Below are 18,090 nucleotides of genomic sequence, written 5' to 3'. Positions count from 1 at the left end.
TCCGTCCCTGCCCAACTCTGACCGTGCGGGGACCCAGAGCCCACCCAGGGGGGCCGTGAGCTCCCACCAGCCCCAGGACTCAGAGGTGCTGCCTCGGCCAAACCAGCGAGCCGCGCGTGGTGCTGGTGTGGCCGCAGGTGCCCGGGGCGTCCCTGACTGAGGTGAGGGGCTTGGGGAAACACAGCATCCTCCCCGAGAGGCAGCGCAGGCTGGGAGTCTGTGACCCCGCACGCTCCAGGCTCCTCGCCCTCGCGGGGACACGGACGGGGCTCGGCACTCAACCCGCTCCCCAGCCTCCATCAGGAGCACCTGTGTCCACCTCAGGTGACGCATCCCTTTATCCTACTCGCTGCGAAAATCTTCACTAAATTGAATTTGGCTCTGATTCTGCCTCCCTCAAAAGGGACAGAGCCTCTGACACCAGCCCCCATGAAGTCAGTGTCTGGGGTGAAATTTCTAAAAATGGAAGCGGGCAGCAACACACCCTGGTAAAGGGAGAAAGTACAGAGCTGCCAGAGGCTCGCCCTGGGCAACGTGACCGTGACACCTTGCGCAGAGCTGCTTTCTAGGAAGCGTCTAGAAGCATCTCTCGTTGATTGCTCAATACCCGTTTTTCTTCAGGACTGTGCCTGAACCACGCAGAACAGAGAGCGGCGCTGCTAACAAAGAGAGCAGTGTTTAACCAAACTGCCTGCAAGGCCCTGTTCCCCCCTCCACCTCCCTCACCTGCCACAGAAAAGGCCACCTGTCCAGCCTCCTCACGCCCATTCTGGCCACCTCTTCCCTGCAGATCTATTCTCCAGCAGCAGCAGCCATGACAAAAACCCACAGGCTTTAAAAATCTTCCCAATACATATGACAAAAAGGTCCAAACTCCCCACAGCCTGGAAAGCACTTCACCTCTGCCCTCTGCCCATCTCGCCACCCTCACACGCTCCACTCCCTCTGACAGGAACCACTTCAACCCCAGACACCGACCCCTGGCATTGCTGGCCACGGCCCCTCTCGGCCTCAGGCCTCTGCACGTCTCTCCCGGCCACGTCCCAGCCACGGGAAGGCCTGCCCTGACAGCCGCCCGCCGCTGCAGCCAAGCTATTTCCTTCTTGGCCCGCTGCTCCTGACTGCTCAGTACCTGCCACTCACACAGGACCGTTCACAACATGAAGGGAGCTCTGTTACTGCTACTCAGCACCTGTCCACTGAAAGTGCTCTACTGAGTGAAATCAGTGAGAGGAACAGGGCCAAAATCATCCTGGAACTAGTGGTGATCAAGTCACTCTTCAACATATAATTATGAGCACCTACTGTGTGCTGGCACTTGGGTAAAACAGTGAACAAAACAGACAAAAATCCTTGCTCTCACGCAGCCCGTTACAGCATTTAACAAAGTAAACAAAACTGCAGGGACTCGGAGCAGCGACTCTCAAGGGAGGGATGGCGGGGGTGGGGGCAGTGTGAGAACAGAGCTATGCTGTGCCCCACTGCTTTCATTTGTTTTTGCTGCATTCTGAAACTTCAAATAACTTTAAAGGAGTGTGATGACATTTCATCAAATATTTATCAAAATAGAACACAGGTTTAAAATGATGGAACACTGACTTGAAGAAATAAGTAAACGAAAGCACTAAACTCTAATGGCCCTACAATTCCTGGGCTGCTGTGGGAAGATTATAAAAGAACAGCTATAGCTATAGGCTATAGCTAGCTCTATAGCTCTAGGCTGCTGTGGGAAGATTATAAAAGAAGCCAGCCTAGGACTTGAATACAACTAAAATCACTAAAGAAAGCTCAAAGATGACTAGATCAGGGAGGGGGGATGTCCAAAGTCAGTGAAGACATTTGGATACCCAAGAGGAAATGCACGTGCTCAAAGGACAATCTTTCCCTGAGGCAGGAAAATGACAATGTTAAACAGAAAGCATTTAAAAAATATTTTCTCTATCAAACGAGAATAAGCCAAGATAAAAACAAAGTAAATTAACTGGTAGAAGCAATACTTGAAGAGATAATAACCAAGACTTCCCCCAAACTGACAACAGAAGGGACATAGAGCTGCAGATTTCAGAAGTGCTAGGAACACTAAGCAAGATAAACACAAAGAACCATGCCTGGGAAAATCACAGTAAAACAGCACAATGCCAAAGGAAAAGAAAAATCTTAAAAGTAGTCAGACGGGGGTGGGGTGGGGGGGGGCAAGGTATATTATCATCCAAGGAACAACAATAGGACTGACAAGTTACTTTTAACAAAAATAATGGAAGCTACAATACAATGGAATGACATTTTTAGATTGCTGAAAGAAAATGACTGCCATGCTAGAACTGTATAACAGGCAAAAATAACCTTCAGAAGGATGAAATAAAACAAAAGTAGAAACCAACACTAAAGAAATTAAAGAGAATTTTTCACAGAAAGAATATTACCCCACATAGATCACAGAAATACAGAAAGAAATGAAGGGCAACAGAAAAGGCAAATATTCACTAGAAATCTAAATAACTGTTGACTGTATAATAATGTCCTATGAGGTTTCAAATATATGTAAAATTAAAGTAAATAACAAACCAGCACAAAGGCGAGAGGTGACTATAGAGAGGTTTCCTTTTTTTTTTTTAATTTATTTATTTTATTTATTTATTTTTGGTTGTGTTGGGTCTTCGTTGCTGCACGCGGGCTTTCTCTCGTTGCAGTGAGCGGGGGCTACTCTTCGTCGTGGGGCGCAGGCTTCTCATTGCGGTGGCTTCTCTTGTTGCAGAGCACGGACTCTAGGCGCAAGGGCTTCAGTAGTTGTGGCACACGGGCTCAGTAGTTGTGGCTCGTGGACTCTAGAGTGCAGGCTCAGTAGTTGCGGCACGCAGGCTTAGTTGCTCCACAGCATGTGGGATCTTCCCAGACCAGGGATCGAACCCATGTCCCCTGCATTGGCAGGCGGATTCTTAACCACTGCACCACCAGGGAAGTCCTGAGAGGTTCCCTTCTTAAGTACCAGAAATTAGTCGAAATTTCAATTATAATTTCAATAGCGATGAAGAGTATAGAGAGTTTAAATGCTCTAAGATCCCTGCATTGTCTGGGAAGCACTAATCTAAAGTAGAAGTTAATAAGTCAAGGATATATTTTGCAATCTATAAAATATCCACTAAAATAATGTATATGAAACAAGCTAAAAGAGAGGAGAAAATGAAATAATTCATCCATTTTAGAAAGAAAGATGTGAAAAAATATAAAATGTAAGACAAAGAGAAAACAAGTAATAATGTATTGGATTTGTACCCAAATACAAGAGAATCTAAAACTAAGTATAGATTAAACATAATCTAGTTAAAGGCACCATCCAATTAAACAGTCCAATAGACAATTTAAAAAACCACACAACTTTATGCTGCTTACAAGAGACACATCTTAAATATAAACAAAAAGGTTTAAAGTAAAAGGATGGAAAATTATATACCACTACTTACAATACAATTACTAACCAAAATAAAGCTACTGTAGCTACAGTAACATCAAAGTAAACTTTAAGGCAAAAAACATTAAGAGAAATAAAAGGTTATTTCATAATAAAAGGGTCAATCTAGTAAGAATATAAAATAATTCTAAATCTGTTTGCATTTAATAATAAGCCTTCAAATACGTAAAGTAAAAATTAACAGAATGAAAACAAAAAACAGGTAAGCCCACAATCACAGGAGGAGACTTTAATAAATCTCACTCAATAACTAATAGGACAAAGAGAAAAACTAGTCAGAAGGTTATAAAAGATTTGAGAAAAATGATTAAACTTTTGTCCTAATCAACTTACAAGAACTAATGAATCCAAGTTCTGTTCAAATGCACATGGAACACTTACGAAAAGTGACCATTTACTGGGTCATAAAGAAAGTCTCAACAACTTTAAAGGACTGAAATCATTCCGAGTATGTTCTCTGATCACAGTAGAGTTAAGACGAGAAAAATCAGACTTCCCTGGTGGCACAGTGGTTAAGATTCCGCCTGCCAATGCAGGGGACGCGGGTTTGAGCCCTGGTCCGGGAAGTTCCCACATGCCGCGGAACAACTAAGCCCGTGTGCCACAACTACTGAGCCTGTGCTCTAGAGCCCGTGAGCCACAACTACTGAGCCCGCGTGCCACAACTACTGAAGCCCACGTGCCTAGAGCCCGTGCTCTACAACAAGAGAAGCCACCGCTATGAGAAGCCCACACACTGCAACAAAGAGTAGCCGCCGCTCGCCACAACTAGAGAAAAGCCCACGCGCAGCAAAGACCCAGTGCAGCCAAAAAAAAAAAAGACTAGAAAAATCACCCAAATGCCAAGAAATTAGGAAACACACAGATCAGAAGCAGACACAAAAGAATATACACAGAAGAATATGAGCTCATTTACATCAAATATCTAAAACAGTCAACACAAATCTATAGTATTAGAAGTTAGGGTGGTGGTTACATGTGGCCAGGGGTGGGGGAGGGGGAACAACTGGGCGATACCGCGAGGGGAGCTTCCCAGGGCCTAGACGTGTTCCACAGCTTGATCTGGGTGACGGTTACACATCAAGCTCTGTACATCCATCTGTGCACGTTTCAGTTTGGAAGTCATATTTCGATTTTTAAAATTATTTAGAATATACAAACTTTCAGTAAAGCAGAAATGCTGCTTTGACAAACTCCTTTGAAGAGTCATGGTAGTTAAAATATACCTTCAGAACAAATCTGTAAATTTTTTTGATAAGGCTGAAAATAATTTTTAAATTATCCCATGAAAAGAAATATAAGGGGAAAATGAGAAGTATTTTAACCTGACAATTTTGGCCTATTATTAGTGTATGAAATCTAGTTTTTAAAAAAAACAAAACAAAAAAAGGACCACTAAAACAAGCATAGCCAATGGGGGCAAACTTATGTAGATAAATAGAATAAGAGAGAGGAGTAATTTTGAACCCCCAAAATACAGAGCTGACTATGCAAAAGCACATGAAAAATCAATTCATAGAGAAATTAATACAAATGGCCAACAGACTGTGAGAAACGTATGACCTCACTTTGATCATCAAAGAAATAAAACAAATTACCATTTTTATCAAAGTGGCAAAGATGTTCTAAAATTTTAACACATGGTATTTGTGAAAGGATAGAAAAAAACCACTTCATGAAGTCCTACTCATACACGTTCTAAAGGCAATTTGGCAACAATATACCAAAAGTCTTTTAGTTTTCATAGATTAATATAAACATGTTTAATTATCGAAAACATATTTCATGTTATTTCAGAGGCTGGGACACGAAGCTGGCAAATCCTTTTCCTCTTCATGCTGCTGTTATGCTCTTTGGCCTTGTAAGGGGTGACCCCACTTGAAGGTAAGAATGCAGAGGAGCAGAGGACTCTGTCTGCTCTACTCCCCATCTTCTGAAATTTCCCACGGCCAAAGCTCCACCTCATCTAAAGGCACATCTGTGTCTTTAGCTGCATCCCACTTTCACTTTGTTCTTAAAGAACAGAAGACAAGCAGACCCCTCTCCAGTTACGTAAGCCTCCTTCGTACCATTTCTTCCATCAAACCTGTATAAAAATCTCTCCTCTCCCCCAAATATTTCCTTCCATCTCCCTTGGAAGTCTCTTGTCCCTTGGATCCTTATTTCTTTATGATACAGTTCTTTGACCATTTTAGGGAGAAATTAAAATGGAGTCTTTTCTAACGTGGAGCAAATTTACTCATTCTTTTCCAGTTACAAAAGGTTCCCATCTGTTGGTTGATTCATGATAACAGCAACTTTCACTGCCTTGTTGTTTGTATCAGGCATGCAATTTTAATAGAAATTGTGGAATTTGGAAATTACTACCGGAATAGCTGGAAAACCAAATGAGATATTCCAGGAAATGTAGTAGCTTCTGGGCAAATGCATTCATTCATTCTGCACTCACTTCCCTGAACACATGGGTCAGGCACTGGCAAAGTCCAAGGCCAGGCCCTGCCTCCTAGGACCTGCATGCAGATTCCTGCAGTTTGCTGTATGGGAAGTGAGAGGTTCAGAGTTCAGACAGTAAATACTGCAGGGCGTTAGAAATGGGAGAGTCCAGAACCTACCGACCCTCTGTGGAAGCATGCCTCGGGGAAGTGGGCACCGGTCAACTGGCTCCAAACACTCCCCATGTATCCCCAAATTCCAGACGCCATCAGGGATTGCTCAGAAATGGTCTCCTTACTTTGGAATATTTCTGGGGAACCTCATTATTACTCTTTCTCTTGTCCTTTCAGCACATCCTCAGATGAAAAAGCAGTTTTTACAGCACTAACAAAATCTAAAATAAATGTGAAAGAATCAGTGCCTCTGCCCCAAGGGCTGGGAAACCATCCATGACCGCCCCACAGGAACTGGCTCGACATCTGGAAGTCAACTATTTGGCACACATTTTCCCATAGAGACAGTATATAAATCAGGGTTCATTCTCAAATCAGACTGACAAAGCTCCATAATAACTCATGTAGTACCAAAGCATAGTGGCGTACTATTTTTTATGGAGATATAATTCTCATACAATTCATCCTTTTACAGTATACAATTCAGTGGTTTTTAGCATATTCATAAAGTTGTGCAACCATCACCACTATCTAATGTTAGAACATTCTGCCACAAACCCCCAACTAAAATCCGGTACCCATTAGCACTCCTCCTTCCCACAGCCTCTGGCAACCACTAATCTACTGTCTCTACAGATTTGACTATTGTGCATTTCATATAAATGCGATCATAAAATATGTGGTCTTTTGTGCCTGGCTTTCACTCAGCATGTTTTCAAGGCCCATCCAAGTTGTAACACGTATCAGTACCTCATTTATTTTTCAAAAGCCTTTTAAAAGTTCACACTTTCTACCTCAAAAGGGATTCCACTTCTAAGAACTTAGGCTATGGAAATAATCAGAAATATGCAAAAGTATCTGTGTACAAGAGTACAGCACAGTGTTATTTTATACGAAACAATGGAATATAGGGACTGGTTAAACATATACATTTATATGATGGAATACTATGCCACCCGAATAAACAAGATTTTGAAGGATATTATAAGAAAAAAAGCTCATTGTTAAGTGAAGAAAGAAGGTTAAAAACTATACTTATAAAACACATTTGGTGGGAACGACATAAATCAATATAAATTATTAGGTATCTTTGGGTAGTAGGAATGTGGACGGTTTTAAATTTCCTATTTTATTTATACACTTTAAAATTTTCTTCAATAACTTTATCAGAAATGTAATTTATCTTTACTAACATTTTTCTACTGCGAGAAAAAACAACTTTTGGAATGTTGGCATGTGAACAGAAATGCACTCAGTTAAATTCTGAGTCCCTAATGTCTTTTAATTATTTATATATATGAAAATTAAAATGAGCCAATCAATAAGTTGTTTTAAAAAGTTGTGAAAAGCAGACAGAAGACAATAAATATAAATGCAGAAAATGAATTAGGTAATAGAAAAATGGAATTGTTCAATAATCTAAGAACTGGATCTCTTAAAAAACAAAAATGATAGAGTTTAAGAAATATGACAAGACAGTCTCCCAAGGCAATAGAAATAAAAGCAAAAATGAACAAATGGGACGTAATCAAACTTATAAGCTTTTTCAGAGCAAAGGAAACCATAAGCAAAATGGGACGACAACCTACTGACTGGAAGAAAATATTTGCAAATGATACAACTGACAAGGGCTTAATTTCCAAAATATACAAACAGCTCATACAACTCAATAACAAAAAAACAAGCAACCCAATCGAAAAATGGGCAGAAGACCTAAACAGACATTTCTCCAAAGAAGACATACAGGTGGCCAATAGGCACATGAAAAGATGCTCAACATCACCAATTACTAGAGAAATGCAAATCAAAACCACAATGAGGTACCACCACACACCGCTCAGAATGGCCATCATTAAAAAGTCTACAAATAACAAATGTTGGAGAGGGTGTGAAGAAAAGGGAACCCTCCTACACTGTTGGTGGGAATATAAATTGGTGCAGCCACTATGGAAAACAGTATGGAGGTTCCTCAAAAAACTAAAAACAGAGTTGCCATATAATCCATCAATCCCGGTAAAACTATAATTTGAAAGATACGTGCACCCCTGTGTTCATAGCAGCATTATTTACAATAGCCAAGACATGGAAACAACCTAAATGTCCATCAACAGGTGAATGGATAAAGAAGATGTGATATGTATACACAATGGAATATTACCCAGCCATAAAAAAGAATGAAATAATGCCATTTGCGGCAACATGGATGGACCGAGAGATTATCATACTAAGTCAGAAAGTCAGAAATAGAAAGACAAATACAAGATGACATCACTTATGTGTGGAATCTAAAACACGACACAAACGAACATATCTATGAAACAGAAACAGACTCACAGATATAGAATAGACTTGTGGTTGCCAAGGGGGAGAGTAGGTAGGGGAGGGATGGAGGTTAGGGTTGGGAGTTCGGGATTAGCAGATGCAAACTATTATATGTAGAATAAATAAACAACAAGGCCCTATTGTATAGGAACAGGGAACTATATTCAATATCCTGTGATAAACCACAATGTAAAAGAATATGAAAAAAGAATATATATATGTATAACAATCACTTTGCTGTACAGAAGAAATTAACACAACATTGTAAATCAACTATACTTCAATAAAATTTTTAAAAAGAGAGAAATACGACAAGAAAAACAAAAGCTAAACAAGTAAAATTAGATATGTGAAAGGGGATCTAACCAGAGGCATTTATGTTTAAAATGCAGGACTTCCCCGGTGGTCCAGGGGTTAAGACTGCGTGCTCCCAATGCAGGGGGCGTGGGTTCGATCCCTGGTCGGGGAACTAGGATCCCGCATGCCACATGGCATGGCCAAAAATAAATAAATAAAAATAAAGTACAAGCAATAAATGTTACTAAATTTGAAGGTGTGGAAAAAATGGGAAAGTAAATACAAAAATGGACTCAAGAAGTAAAAAAGTAAAAAAAAAAAAAAAAAGAAGTAAAAAAGTTCCTGTGATCAAAAAGCAAAAACAAACCTTTTAGGGACTTCCCTGGTGGTCCAGTGGTTAAGAATCCACCTTCCAATACAGGGGACGTGGGTTCGATCCCTGGTCAGGGAAGTAAGATCCCACATGCTGCGGGGCAACTAAGCCCACGCGCCACATCTAGAGAGGATGCCTGCGTGCCGCAAGGAAGAGCCCGTGCTCCGCAACAAAAGATCCCACGTGCCACAACTAAGACCAGACGCAGCCAAAAATAAATAAATAGATAAATAAATATTTTTTAAAAATTAAAATAAACCTTTTAGGTTTATTCAGAGCCTTATCACCTCCCTGAAAAGTAAATTCTCTCAAACTTTCAAGAAATAATCAATTCTAAAGCTATAAAAATGTTCCAGAGCACAAAAAATCATGGACAGTTACTAAATGAATTTTATGGGGCTAGTTTAACTCCGAAATCAAAACACAACAAAGGCTATCTCCTACCCAAAGAAAAGCACACACATGCTTTCAGAAAATTCTAAATCCAAAATTAGGGTATAACATTCAACATTACCAGGAACAATTTATTATTATGAAATGTACAAATACCTAAAACCAAATTGATCATCTAAATTAATGTTCAAAACACTCCAGTGAAATTCAACACCTAGTCCTATTAAACAGTCTAAAAGCCATAAATCAAAGAATAATCCACTTCCATAGTTGTCTCCCCAGCCAGTAAGTAAACAGTAAAACTAATGCAGAAAAAGTAAAAATTGTCCAAATAAAACGAGGAATAAAATAAAAGAGGCCGTCAGGCAAGTCTGACTAATTCGATAAGCCACAAAGTAAAACCAAGAGCAGTTGATTACACCAAAACAAAATAAGTAGAAGTTTAAATGAAGGAAGGAAAATCCCATTTGGAGCAGCAACATAATCAATCCATAAATAAACAAGTTAAAAAAAACCTGAAAGTAGCTAAAACTAATACTAACCCAAAATGTTAGATCCTAAACATGAAGAAAATTACCCACTTTGACTGAGTTATAAAAGAACTGAAAAAAGGTAGGGAACATACTGTATTTCTAGATAAGATCACTTAATCACACAGAGAAAAATATTTGAAAATATTCCATTCCTGCTATTAGAGTCATACCTTACACATGAGGTTCTAAAGTCAGCCCCCGAAGCCAAAACTGTAAAGTCATACAAGAAATGCTGTACGGCTATTAAAAAATGTGATGAACATTTAGATCAATCAACGTGGGGAAACGTCCACCATAAACTGTCAGGAGAAAAGAATAAAAGCAAACGTGCACAACGGAAGGACCCCTACGACCCCACGTTACACGTGGGTAAAGACAGAGACATTTAGGCATAAAATCATCACTCGAAAGTGAGCGGCTGGCTACCTCTGGGTATGGAGGGCACACGATTTTACGCATTTAGAACTTCTGCAGAAAGTGCAACATGATTTCTATAAACGTGGTGGGGGGAGGAGTTTTAAAAGGAAAAGAAATACACCAAAATATCAACATTCTATGTTTTGAGGTGGCTGAATGATGGCTATTTTTTTAAAATATAAATTTATTTATTTATTTATTTATTTTATTTATTTTTGGCAGCGTCGCGTCTTCGTTGCTGCGCGCGGGCTTTCTCTAGTTGCAGCGAGCAGGCTTCTCACTGCGGTGGCTTCTCTTGTTGGGGAGCACGGGCTCTAAGCACGCGGGCCTCAGCAGTTGTGGCTTGCGGGCTCTAGAGCGCAGGCTCAGTAGTTGTGGCGCACGGGCTTAGCTGCTCCACGGCACGTGGGATCCTCCTGGACCAGGCATCAAACCCGTGTCCCCTGCATTGGCAGGCGGATTCCCAACCGCTGCACCACCAGGAAAGTCCCCTGATGGCTGTTTTTTAATTGCTTCAACATTTTCTGTATTTTCCAAATTTTCTATAACAATCATGAAAAACCTCTGTGCAAAACTGTTAAAGAAATGTAAACTACAACGTGTTTTAAAAATTCATTTGGTCCCTCTTGTTCTTTTGTGCTTAATGTGCAAAATTCTCAGTTATTCTCCAACCATAGTATTATTTTGAACCTTAAATTCAAAATTTACCAGGAATTGTTCCAATCAGAGAGCAAAGGATGAAAAGTCTGAACTGCTCACACACATTTGTTCCAATTAAACAAGAAAACCAAATGTGGTGAAGAATCAAGAAAGGTGTGCGTCCAGAGACTTACCGTAAAGCTGTTGTTGACGTTTTTGGTGCTGGATTCAGCCACGCTGGCGTCTGTCAGGTCCACCTCGTCAAATATGATCGACTGGAAAGACACAGGGACTGCAGTCAGTGGGGGCTAAGGTGCCCTTGGCCCAGGGCTGCCCACCACTCTCCCTCGACCCCAGGCAAGCACTTGAGAACTAAATGAACGCTGAGTGAGTTCACCCTACCTGCTTCTGACAAAGCACCGAGCTCACAGGTATAGCTCAAGACTTTTTTTTTAGTCCAGGGAGTTCCCCAGTGATTGCATTAATGGAACCAAAAATACGTCCTCACACGAGTCCACCTGAGAGGGCAGGTTCCCGACTGAAGGTCCTCTGTCCTTCCAACTTTAGTTTCTCCACCTCGCACATTTGGGGGGAGAGGTCCTGGCTAAAATAAACAATTCTAGGGGAAGAGAGACTGACCCAAATAGAAGGGACCCAGCCATGAAAGAAGACAAGGGAGCAGAGCAGAGAGAATCTAGTCCTGGAGAGAGAGACAGTCAGGCTCCAGAAGAAGGGCTGGGAACCAGGCCTGAGACGCCCCCCTCCCCATTTTCCTCTCCTCTCTCTCCCAAATCCCCCCGTTCACAGCCCTCACCTCCTGTTTACCTTTCCGTCCCCTCTAGGAGGACTCCATCAGGAACCCCTGGAGGAAACGCTAATAACTTAGAAAAGAGACTCAGTCTTTTAAGTAACTCCCCCACCCCTCGAACTAAAATAACTATAAGGGTTTGTCTTTTTTTAATGAAGGATGTGGTCAGAACCCTATCTAAACAAGTTACTCTGTTCAATTTCAAATTTTAATGCACTAACTCACTAGGGATACATCTCAAAATGTAAATTATTCAGATTCCAGATTTTTTTTAATACCGAAATACTAGTATTGACTGCAATACTGATACAAAAAGACTGGTATTCAGAACACCAAAAACTAGGTTTGCAGACACGCTAGTGTTTGAAGTGTATGACACCACAGTCGTCTAAACTGGGCAGTGACTCAAGGACTCTCATTGGCTCCTCCTCTGTCACTGGCATCTGCCTGGTGATTCTAGCTTTAAATCTTACACAGATGGCACATGGGAAGAAGGATCATGGCTAGAAAGCCAGAGACAATTTCTGTTCACACACCAAAAAGCCCAACACACTTTAAAAATACTTTTAGTTAGATTCACAGGTACATACACTCAACTCCAAACTCATCAAGTTGTACACATTAAGTATCTGTACAGCTTTTTGTAAGCCAATTATACCTTAATAAAGTGTTTTTAAGAAAAAGATATTTAGGCCGTAATAAGAGATTTTTAAGCCAGTTACCCCCAATTTTTCTGAAAGAAAGATATCTAATGGTAATATGGTTATTTGTGACCTTTTCTCCTTTCCCCATTGGTTACACATGACATTAAAGAAAAAGAAAATGAATAAAAAAATCAATGTTCATATGAAATAAAACATGCTTGAGACAAATAAAACCCAGCACCCTAGAGTATTACAAAACTCGCTCAAAATAACAGATCTAGAATCGAAGGTTTTTCCCAAGATGAGGACGCAGAACCCAGTCTCTCCCTGCAGCTCCTCGGATAGTTTTCTCTCGTTAAGTTTCCTCCACTGCATCTCACCTTGGCAGTTTTTGCATAGTACAGCGTTCGCCCTCGAAGCTTAAAGTATCTCCTTTTTGATCGCTGGAATGAGTTGTTCTGTTTGGTCAGCATCCCCTCTTTGATGACGGTCTGAAAGCACAGAAGAGGACTCATGAGCGTGTGTTTTCGCGGCGCCGTGCGCCTGTCCACTGACTCCGGCGCGTCTGCGTCTCTCATGGGCCGACGGCCTAACAGAACTATTTCACGCTCTCCCCAAACCCTGACCTATGGACAGGCTGAGCAGGCAGCCGGGGAGGGTGACACAATCCTCCAGAGGGCGACGGCGTGCCAGAGTGGCGGGGGAGGGGCATGGGGGGGTGTCAGAGGCCCAAGGTGTGCCCTGCATATGCCCCGGCGGGGGGGGGGGGGTGTCAGCAGAAGTGGGGCGCAGGACCACCGTTAGTGGCCCCGGGCCAGTGCTCTCTCCAACTTCAGCATTTGGTATTTTTCAGCTATTCTTGGCCCCGTCTCCGTGTTCTCTGGCCTCCTGCCATTTCTCAGGATCCTGTTGCCAAAACTGTCGATGTAGGTTGCTATGGGGTTCAGTGCAGTTCCAGGCCTGCCCCCTTGGGCCCTCACCCCTGTTCACAGGCTGGGCATGTGCGTCTACCCACACTGTAACACAGAGAAGAGCCACTGCCAAAGTCACTAAAACTCCTCCACCCCCAAAATCTGACCAACCCACCACCAAGCAGGAGTTCAAAGAGAATCACGAGGTGAACAGCAGTCCACTCAGCTCGGCTCAATTAAAGCCAAGAATGGGGCATGGCTTCTCCTGAAGCTGCTTCCCGGGCACTTACCAAACAGGAGGAGGGAGCCCTACACACCACTTACGAGTTAAAAGTTCAAGGACCTACCTGATCATTAGATGTGTTGAACTACTCAGAGCCACTAACACAGTCAAAACTAATAAACAAGGTGCCCTGAAACAAGTGCCTAGCTTCCAGCATCTGCACACACCTAAACAAATGTCCATTCCACACGGAGGCCCACCATGCGATGGAGGTAGAATGTATAAAAATTCTGTTCAAGGACAAGAACATGGGTCCAGAGAAGCTTTTGTTTAATTACCTAATCCCCTAGAGCTCTGCACTTTAGGTAACTTTTTAAGTTGCTGTACAAAGCACTTGGGCGTCTGTGGCCACTTAAGACGACACACGATGAAACCCGACACAGAAACCCTACGTCACCCCAATGTGTCAGAGGCAAGAGCAGATGTCTGTGCTGCCTGGTCCCTCCGTCATCCCGCTCCTAATGGGGAGGGAGTGGAACCCGCGATGCACTGATACCCCCCGTAGAAGAATGCTGAAGACAACCCCCTACACACCACCAGCACCTGGCTGTGCACCAGGACCCCACGTGAGAGCCCCGCGCTCCGGGTGTCCTGGGAGGCCGGCAGCACTGCTCCTCCCCTTATCCCCGCCACACAATGTCCTCTTGCAGCTTCCTGGGCACAGTGGGCTGCACACGCCAGCTTGCGACCCCATGCTGGGTCTGATGGAATTTGCGCTGTCAGGGCTGGCCCAGCAGCACAAAGAGCAACCATTTCCAATTCCCTAGAGAATCAACTCTGGGGGGGAAAAACTACTGAGGAACCGCCCTACTCATTCTGTGGCGTGCACCTTCACCTTTACTTCTGAGCAGGCCACCAACTGTTCTTCCAGGTAATTAAGGAGAGAGGAACACATCACCCAAGATCAAGGTAAGAGACATGTGCCGATCCAAGGCAGAGAGAAAGTCCCAACCTCTGGTCCCAGGAGCTCCAGATATAAACCAGTCTGCAATACGGAAGGACTGCTAGGTTGTTTCCTAAGATTCTCTTCAGACCCAAGTGCACATGGTGATGCTATTTCAATGTGCTCTTCAAAGACACGACAGCGACTGTGCCCAGTGGTGCAGACACAAGACGCCTGCTCTACTCTCCAGGAGAGCCTTTCCTCTGGAGCCCACAGGACCCGCTCACAGACCAAGTCACCTCTCCTCGCCCCCAAACATCTTCCTTACCTCTGCAGAGGAAGTAAGTGCTTCCATCTCTTTCCCAAATGAAAATAAAAAAAAAAAAAAAAAAAAAAGGCAACAAAACCAACAAGCCCACACCCAGAAAAGTTATAAGAAGTTATCTTTAAAGGATAAATGCTAGAGTATTTTTTCTTGCATCTCCCGCTACACATGTCACACATAAAAGAAAAGCAGAATTAACCAAAATCCACTCCAACACATACACACACACACACACACACACACACACACACATCTTTCAGAGAGCGGATGAGAGCTGTGATCTTGGGCTACCCAAGGAGAGCTGTTGTTCTATTTATAGAACAAGAATGCTCAGAAAAAGACTCTGGTGGGTTTCAGCGGAAAAGGCTGGGGAAAAGATAAAGACCAGTATTTCTTTGAAGCTTTCTCAGAAACTGCATTTCTTCTCCTATTCACTGCTCGTGGAAGACTATAGATATGCTGCAGAATATTTTTAACACTCAGTCAAAAGCAATGAACTAAAAGTGGTCAAGAAAAGAACACCCCTGACTAATCTGCTGTGCTTTGCATTTGGCAGCCTGTAAGCAGCACCCACAGGAAACTGCTCAGCTGGCAGGGCTCCTCCTCACGCCCATCGGAGCAGAGAACCAGAAGTCCAAACCCAGACCCAAGGGGGTCTGGTCGCTTATGCTGGTCAGCCAGGCTCTTAGAATCATTTTGTCAAGTTCTTTGCACAAACGACAGGGCCAACTCTGTCCTTCAAGCCATCCGGGGCACCTTCATTACCATCAGGGACAAAGGACAGATTTGCAACACACATAGGCACTGAGAAGCAGAGCGGCAAGTAAGTGCGAAGTGGAGCATTTGGCCCACCTCCAAACGGAGAGGATGCAAATCCCAAGCTGGGCTGTGGGATGGAAGCCGGCAGGGTATTCAGCCTGAGCCAAAGCCGCCTACTGACTGACAGAGACACGCCCAACCCACAGGTGAGGCGGCCCAGGCACCTGCCACAGGCGAAGCTCGAGTCCTAGGCACCCTGCTCAGGAGCAAAGAACGGAGTAAGGCAGCTCCGGAAATGCCCTTCAAAAGCCCGCAAACCAGTGGGCAGAGAAGGCGAGGTCAGGCCTGCCTTGGTGGGGCCCTGTTCACCCAGTCACGGGGGAGGATGACCCCTCTCTGCAGAGGCAGTGGGAGCTCCTGCTCTCACCCTCCCTTCGTGCCCTCCCCAGACACGCAGCAGCAGTGGCTCAGAGGGCTCCAGGGACAGCTCAGACCAGAGGAGGACGGAGGACACAGGACGCCAGGGAGGGAGCAAGTCCCCCACAAGGGAAGGCTTCCCAGAGCAGGTCTTAAGAAGATGAGCAGGGGTCTGAGCAGGCCAGGCAGAGAGGTCCACAGCCTCCTACGGGCTGCAGGCAGAGCCCAGGAGGGCTGGGAAGGTGGGCGAAGGGCCCAGATCACTGACAGCCAGACCTCCCAGTCACAGGGGCCCCAAATCAGGGGGTGGTATCTCAGGACATACATTTTATTTAAGAAAGATGATTTTGGCCACAATGTGGAGGAGAAGGAGTGGGGGTGAAACCAGGAGGCAGGCAGAACACTCCAGAAACTCTTACAAAGACGGCAGCCGACGAGGAGCACCTGGGAGGATGAGGCACGGCCACGGGCGTGAGAGTGTTTAAAAGAAGACAAACCATAGACGGGGGAAGGGGATGACCCCGAGGGGTCTCCTGGGGGAGGATGTGGCCTTCGTTTTAGATGTGCTGACTCTGAGGACGCCAGAGACGCCAGGGGGAGCTGAGTGGAGGGCCAGCAGCAGATAATGCAGTTGGGGCACAAGATAAAATTTAAGGGGGAGACACCTCAATGAAGTCCCTTACGGGGAAGGAGTGGAATGAGAAGAGGCTCAAGGAACTGGGAACCCCAGGACACGAACATCAGGTGCAGAGAGGAGGTGGGAGTCCAAAACGGAAGACAAGAAGGAAGTGGCACAAAACCAGGGGAGCAGATGAGAAAGCACCGAGAAGCCATCGTGGATGACATCTGCTAAGGGCTGAGGTCGAGTGCACGGGCGAGGTCATCACTGGGGCCCAGGAGGAGCCAGAGGAGAGGTCCGTGAGGAGTCACTGAGGACCCGCCACCGGAGCAGACTCTCGACCTGACCCAGGGCGAAGCCAGATCAAAGTGCAATGAATGTGACCCGGATGGGAGGAAGCAAAGATGGTAGGTTGTTTTTTTAATTTGCATGTTTCTTAACTTTTTATGAACTTGGAATTGTACTGTACATGAACTTCCTATTGCTTCTGTCCTAATGTGTTGTCAACAGCCTGCCGTATTAGTAAATATATTTTTGTCTGCTACAGAGTATTTCACTGTAGTGATGTGTGTATATCATTCAACACACTCCCACTGCTGGAACATTTAGAACGCTTCCTGCTCAATATTATCAACAATGCTTCAAAGATTATTGCCATAATGGAATATCTCCACATGTCCTGAGCTATTCCTTAGAGCAAAGTACTAGAAGTAGAACTTGGGGATCCAAGCCCAGAAACAGATGCTCACAGGTTTGAAAGTGTGAGTGTGACAGCAGACTGGGGAGAGAGGGACTTGTCAGTGGAGCTGAGACATCAGGTCATCTAAGGGGTAAGGTGTGATTGGTCCCGTACCTCACACACCACACAGAAATCACTTCCGGGTGAAGAACAGATTCAGTGCAAAAGGAGAAACTTTAAAAGCTTCAGTAGACAATATAAGATAATTTCTTTATGACCTTAGGACTGGAAAAAATCTCTTAAATAGGATTTTTAAAATAGTAAACATAAACTATAAGATTGCTAAAACCAACTTTATTCCCACTGAGAAACTCTGGCCATCAGACACCTTATAAAGAAACAGAAGAGAGGGGCTTCCCTGGTGGCGCAGTGGTTAAGAATCCGCCTGCCAATGCAGGGGACATGGGTTCGAGCCCTGGTCCGGGAAGATCCCACATGCCACGGAGCAGCTAAGCCCGTGCGCCACAGCTACTGAGCCTGCGCTCTAGAGCCCGCGTGTTGCAACTACTGAAGCCCGCGCACCTAGAGCCCGTGCTCTGCAACAATAGAAGCCACCGCGATGTGAAGCCAGCGCACCGCAACGAAGAGTAGCCCCCGCTCACCAGAACTAGAGAAAGCCCACGTGCAGCAACAAAGACCCAACGCAGCAAAAA

The 18,090-nt window shown here is 44.1% G+C and overlaps 1 protein-coding gene across 5 annotated transcripts in view; it reads right to left on the bottom strand.

Moving 5' to 3' along the window:
* Positions 1-18,090, bottom strand: part of DGKD (diacylglycerol kinase delta) — a 111,332-nt gene that overhangs the window by 66,277 nt on the left and 26,965 nt on the right. For all 5 annotated transcript variants that reach the window (XM_036857114.1, XM_036857118.1, XM_036857117.1 and 2 more), the window contains exons 2-3: positions 12,882-12,992; positions 11,244-11,324 (exon numbers count right to left, since the gene is read on the bottom strand). In XM_036857114.1, the coding sequence (XP_036713009.1) occupies positions 11,244-11,324; positions 12,882-12,992 (192 nt within the window). The remainder of the gene's footprint in view (positions 1-11,243; positions 11,325-12,881; positions 12,993-18,090) is intronic.

Source organism: Balaenoptera musculus, chromosome 7 (genome assembly GCF_009873245.2).
Source record: "Balaenoptera musculus isolate JJ_BM4_2016_0621 chromosome 7, mBalMus1.pri.v3, whole genome shotgun sequence".
NCBI lineage: Eukaryota > Metazoa > Chordata > Mammalia > Artiodactyla > Balaenopteridae > Balaenoptera > Balaenoptera musculus.
This window is presented reverse-complemented; position numbering and strand designations above follow the sequence as displayed.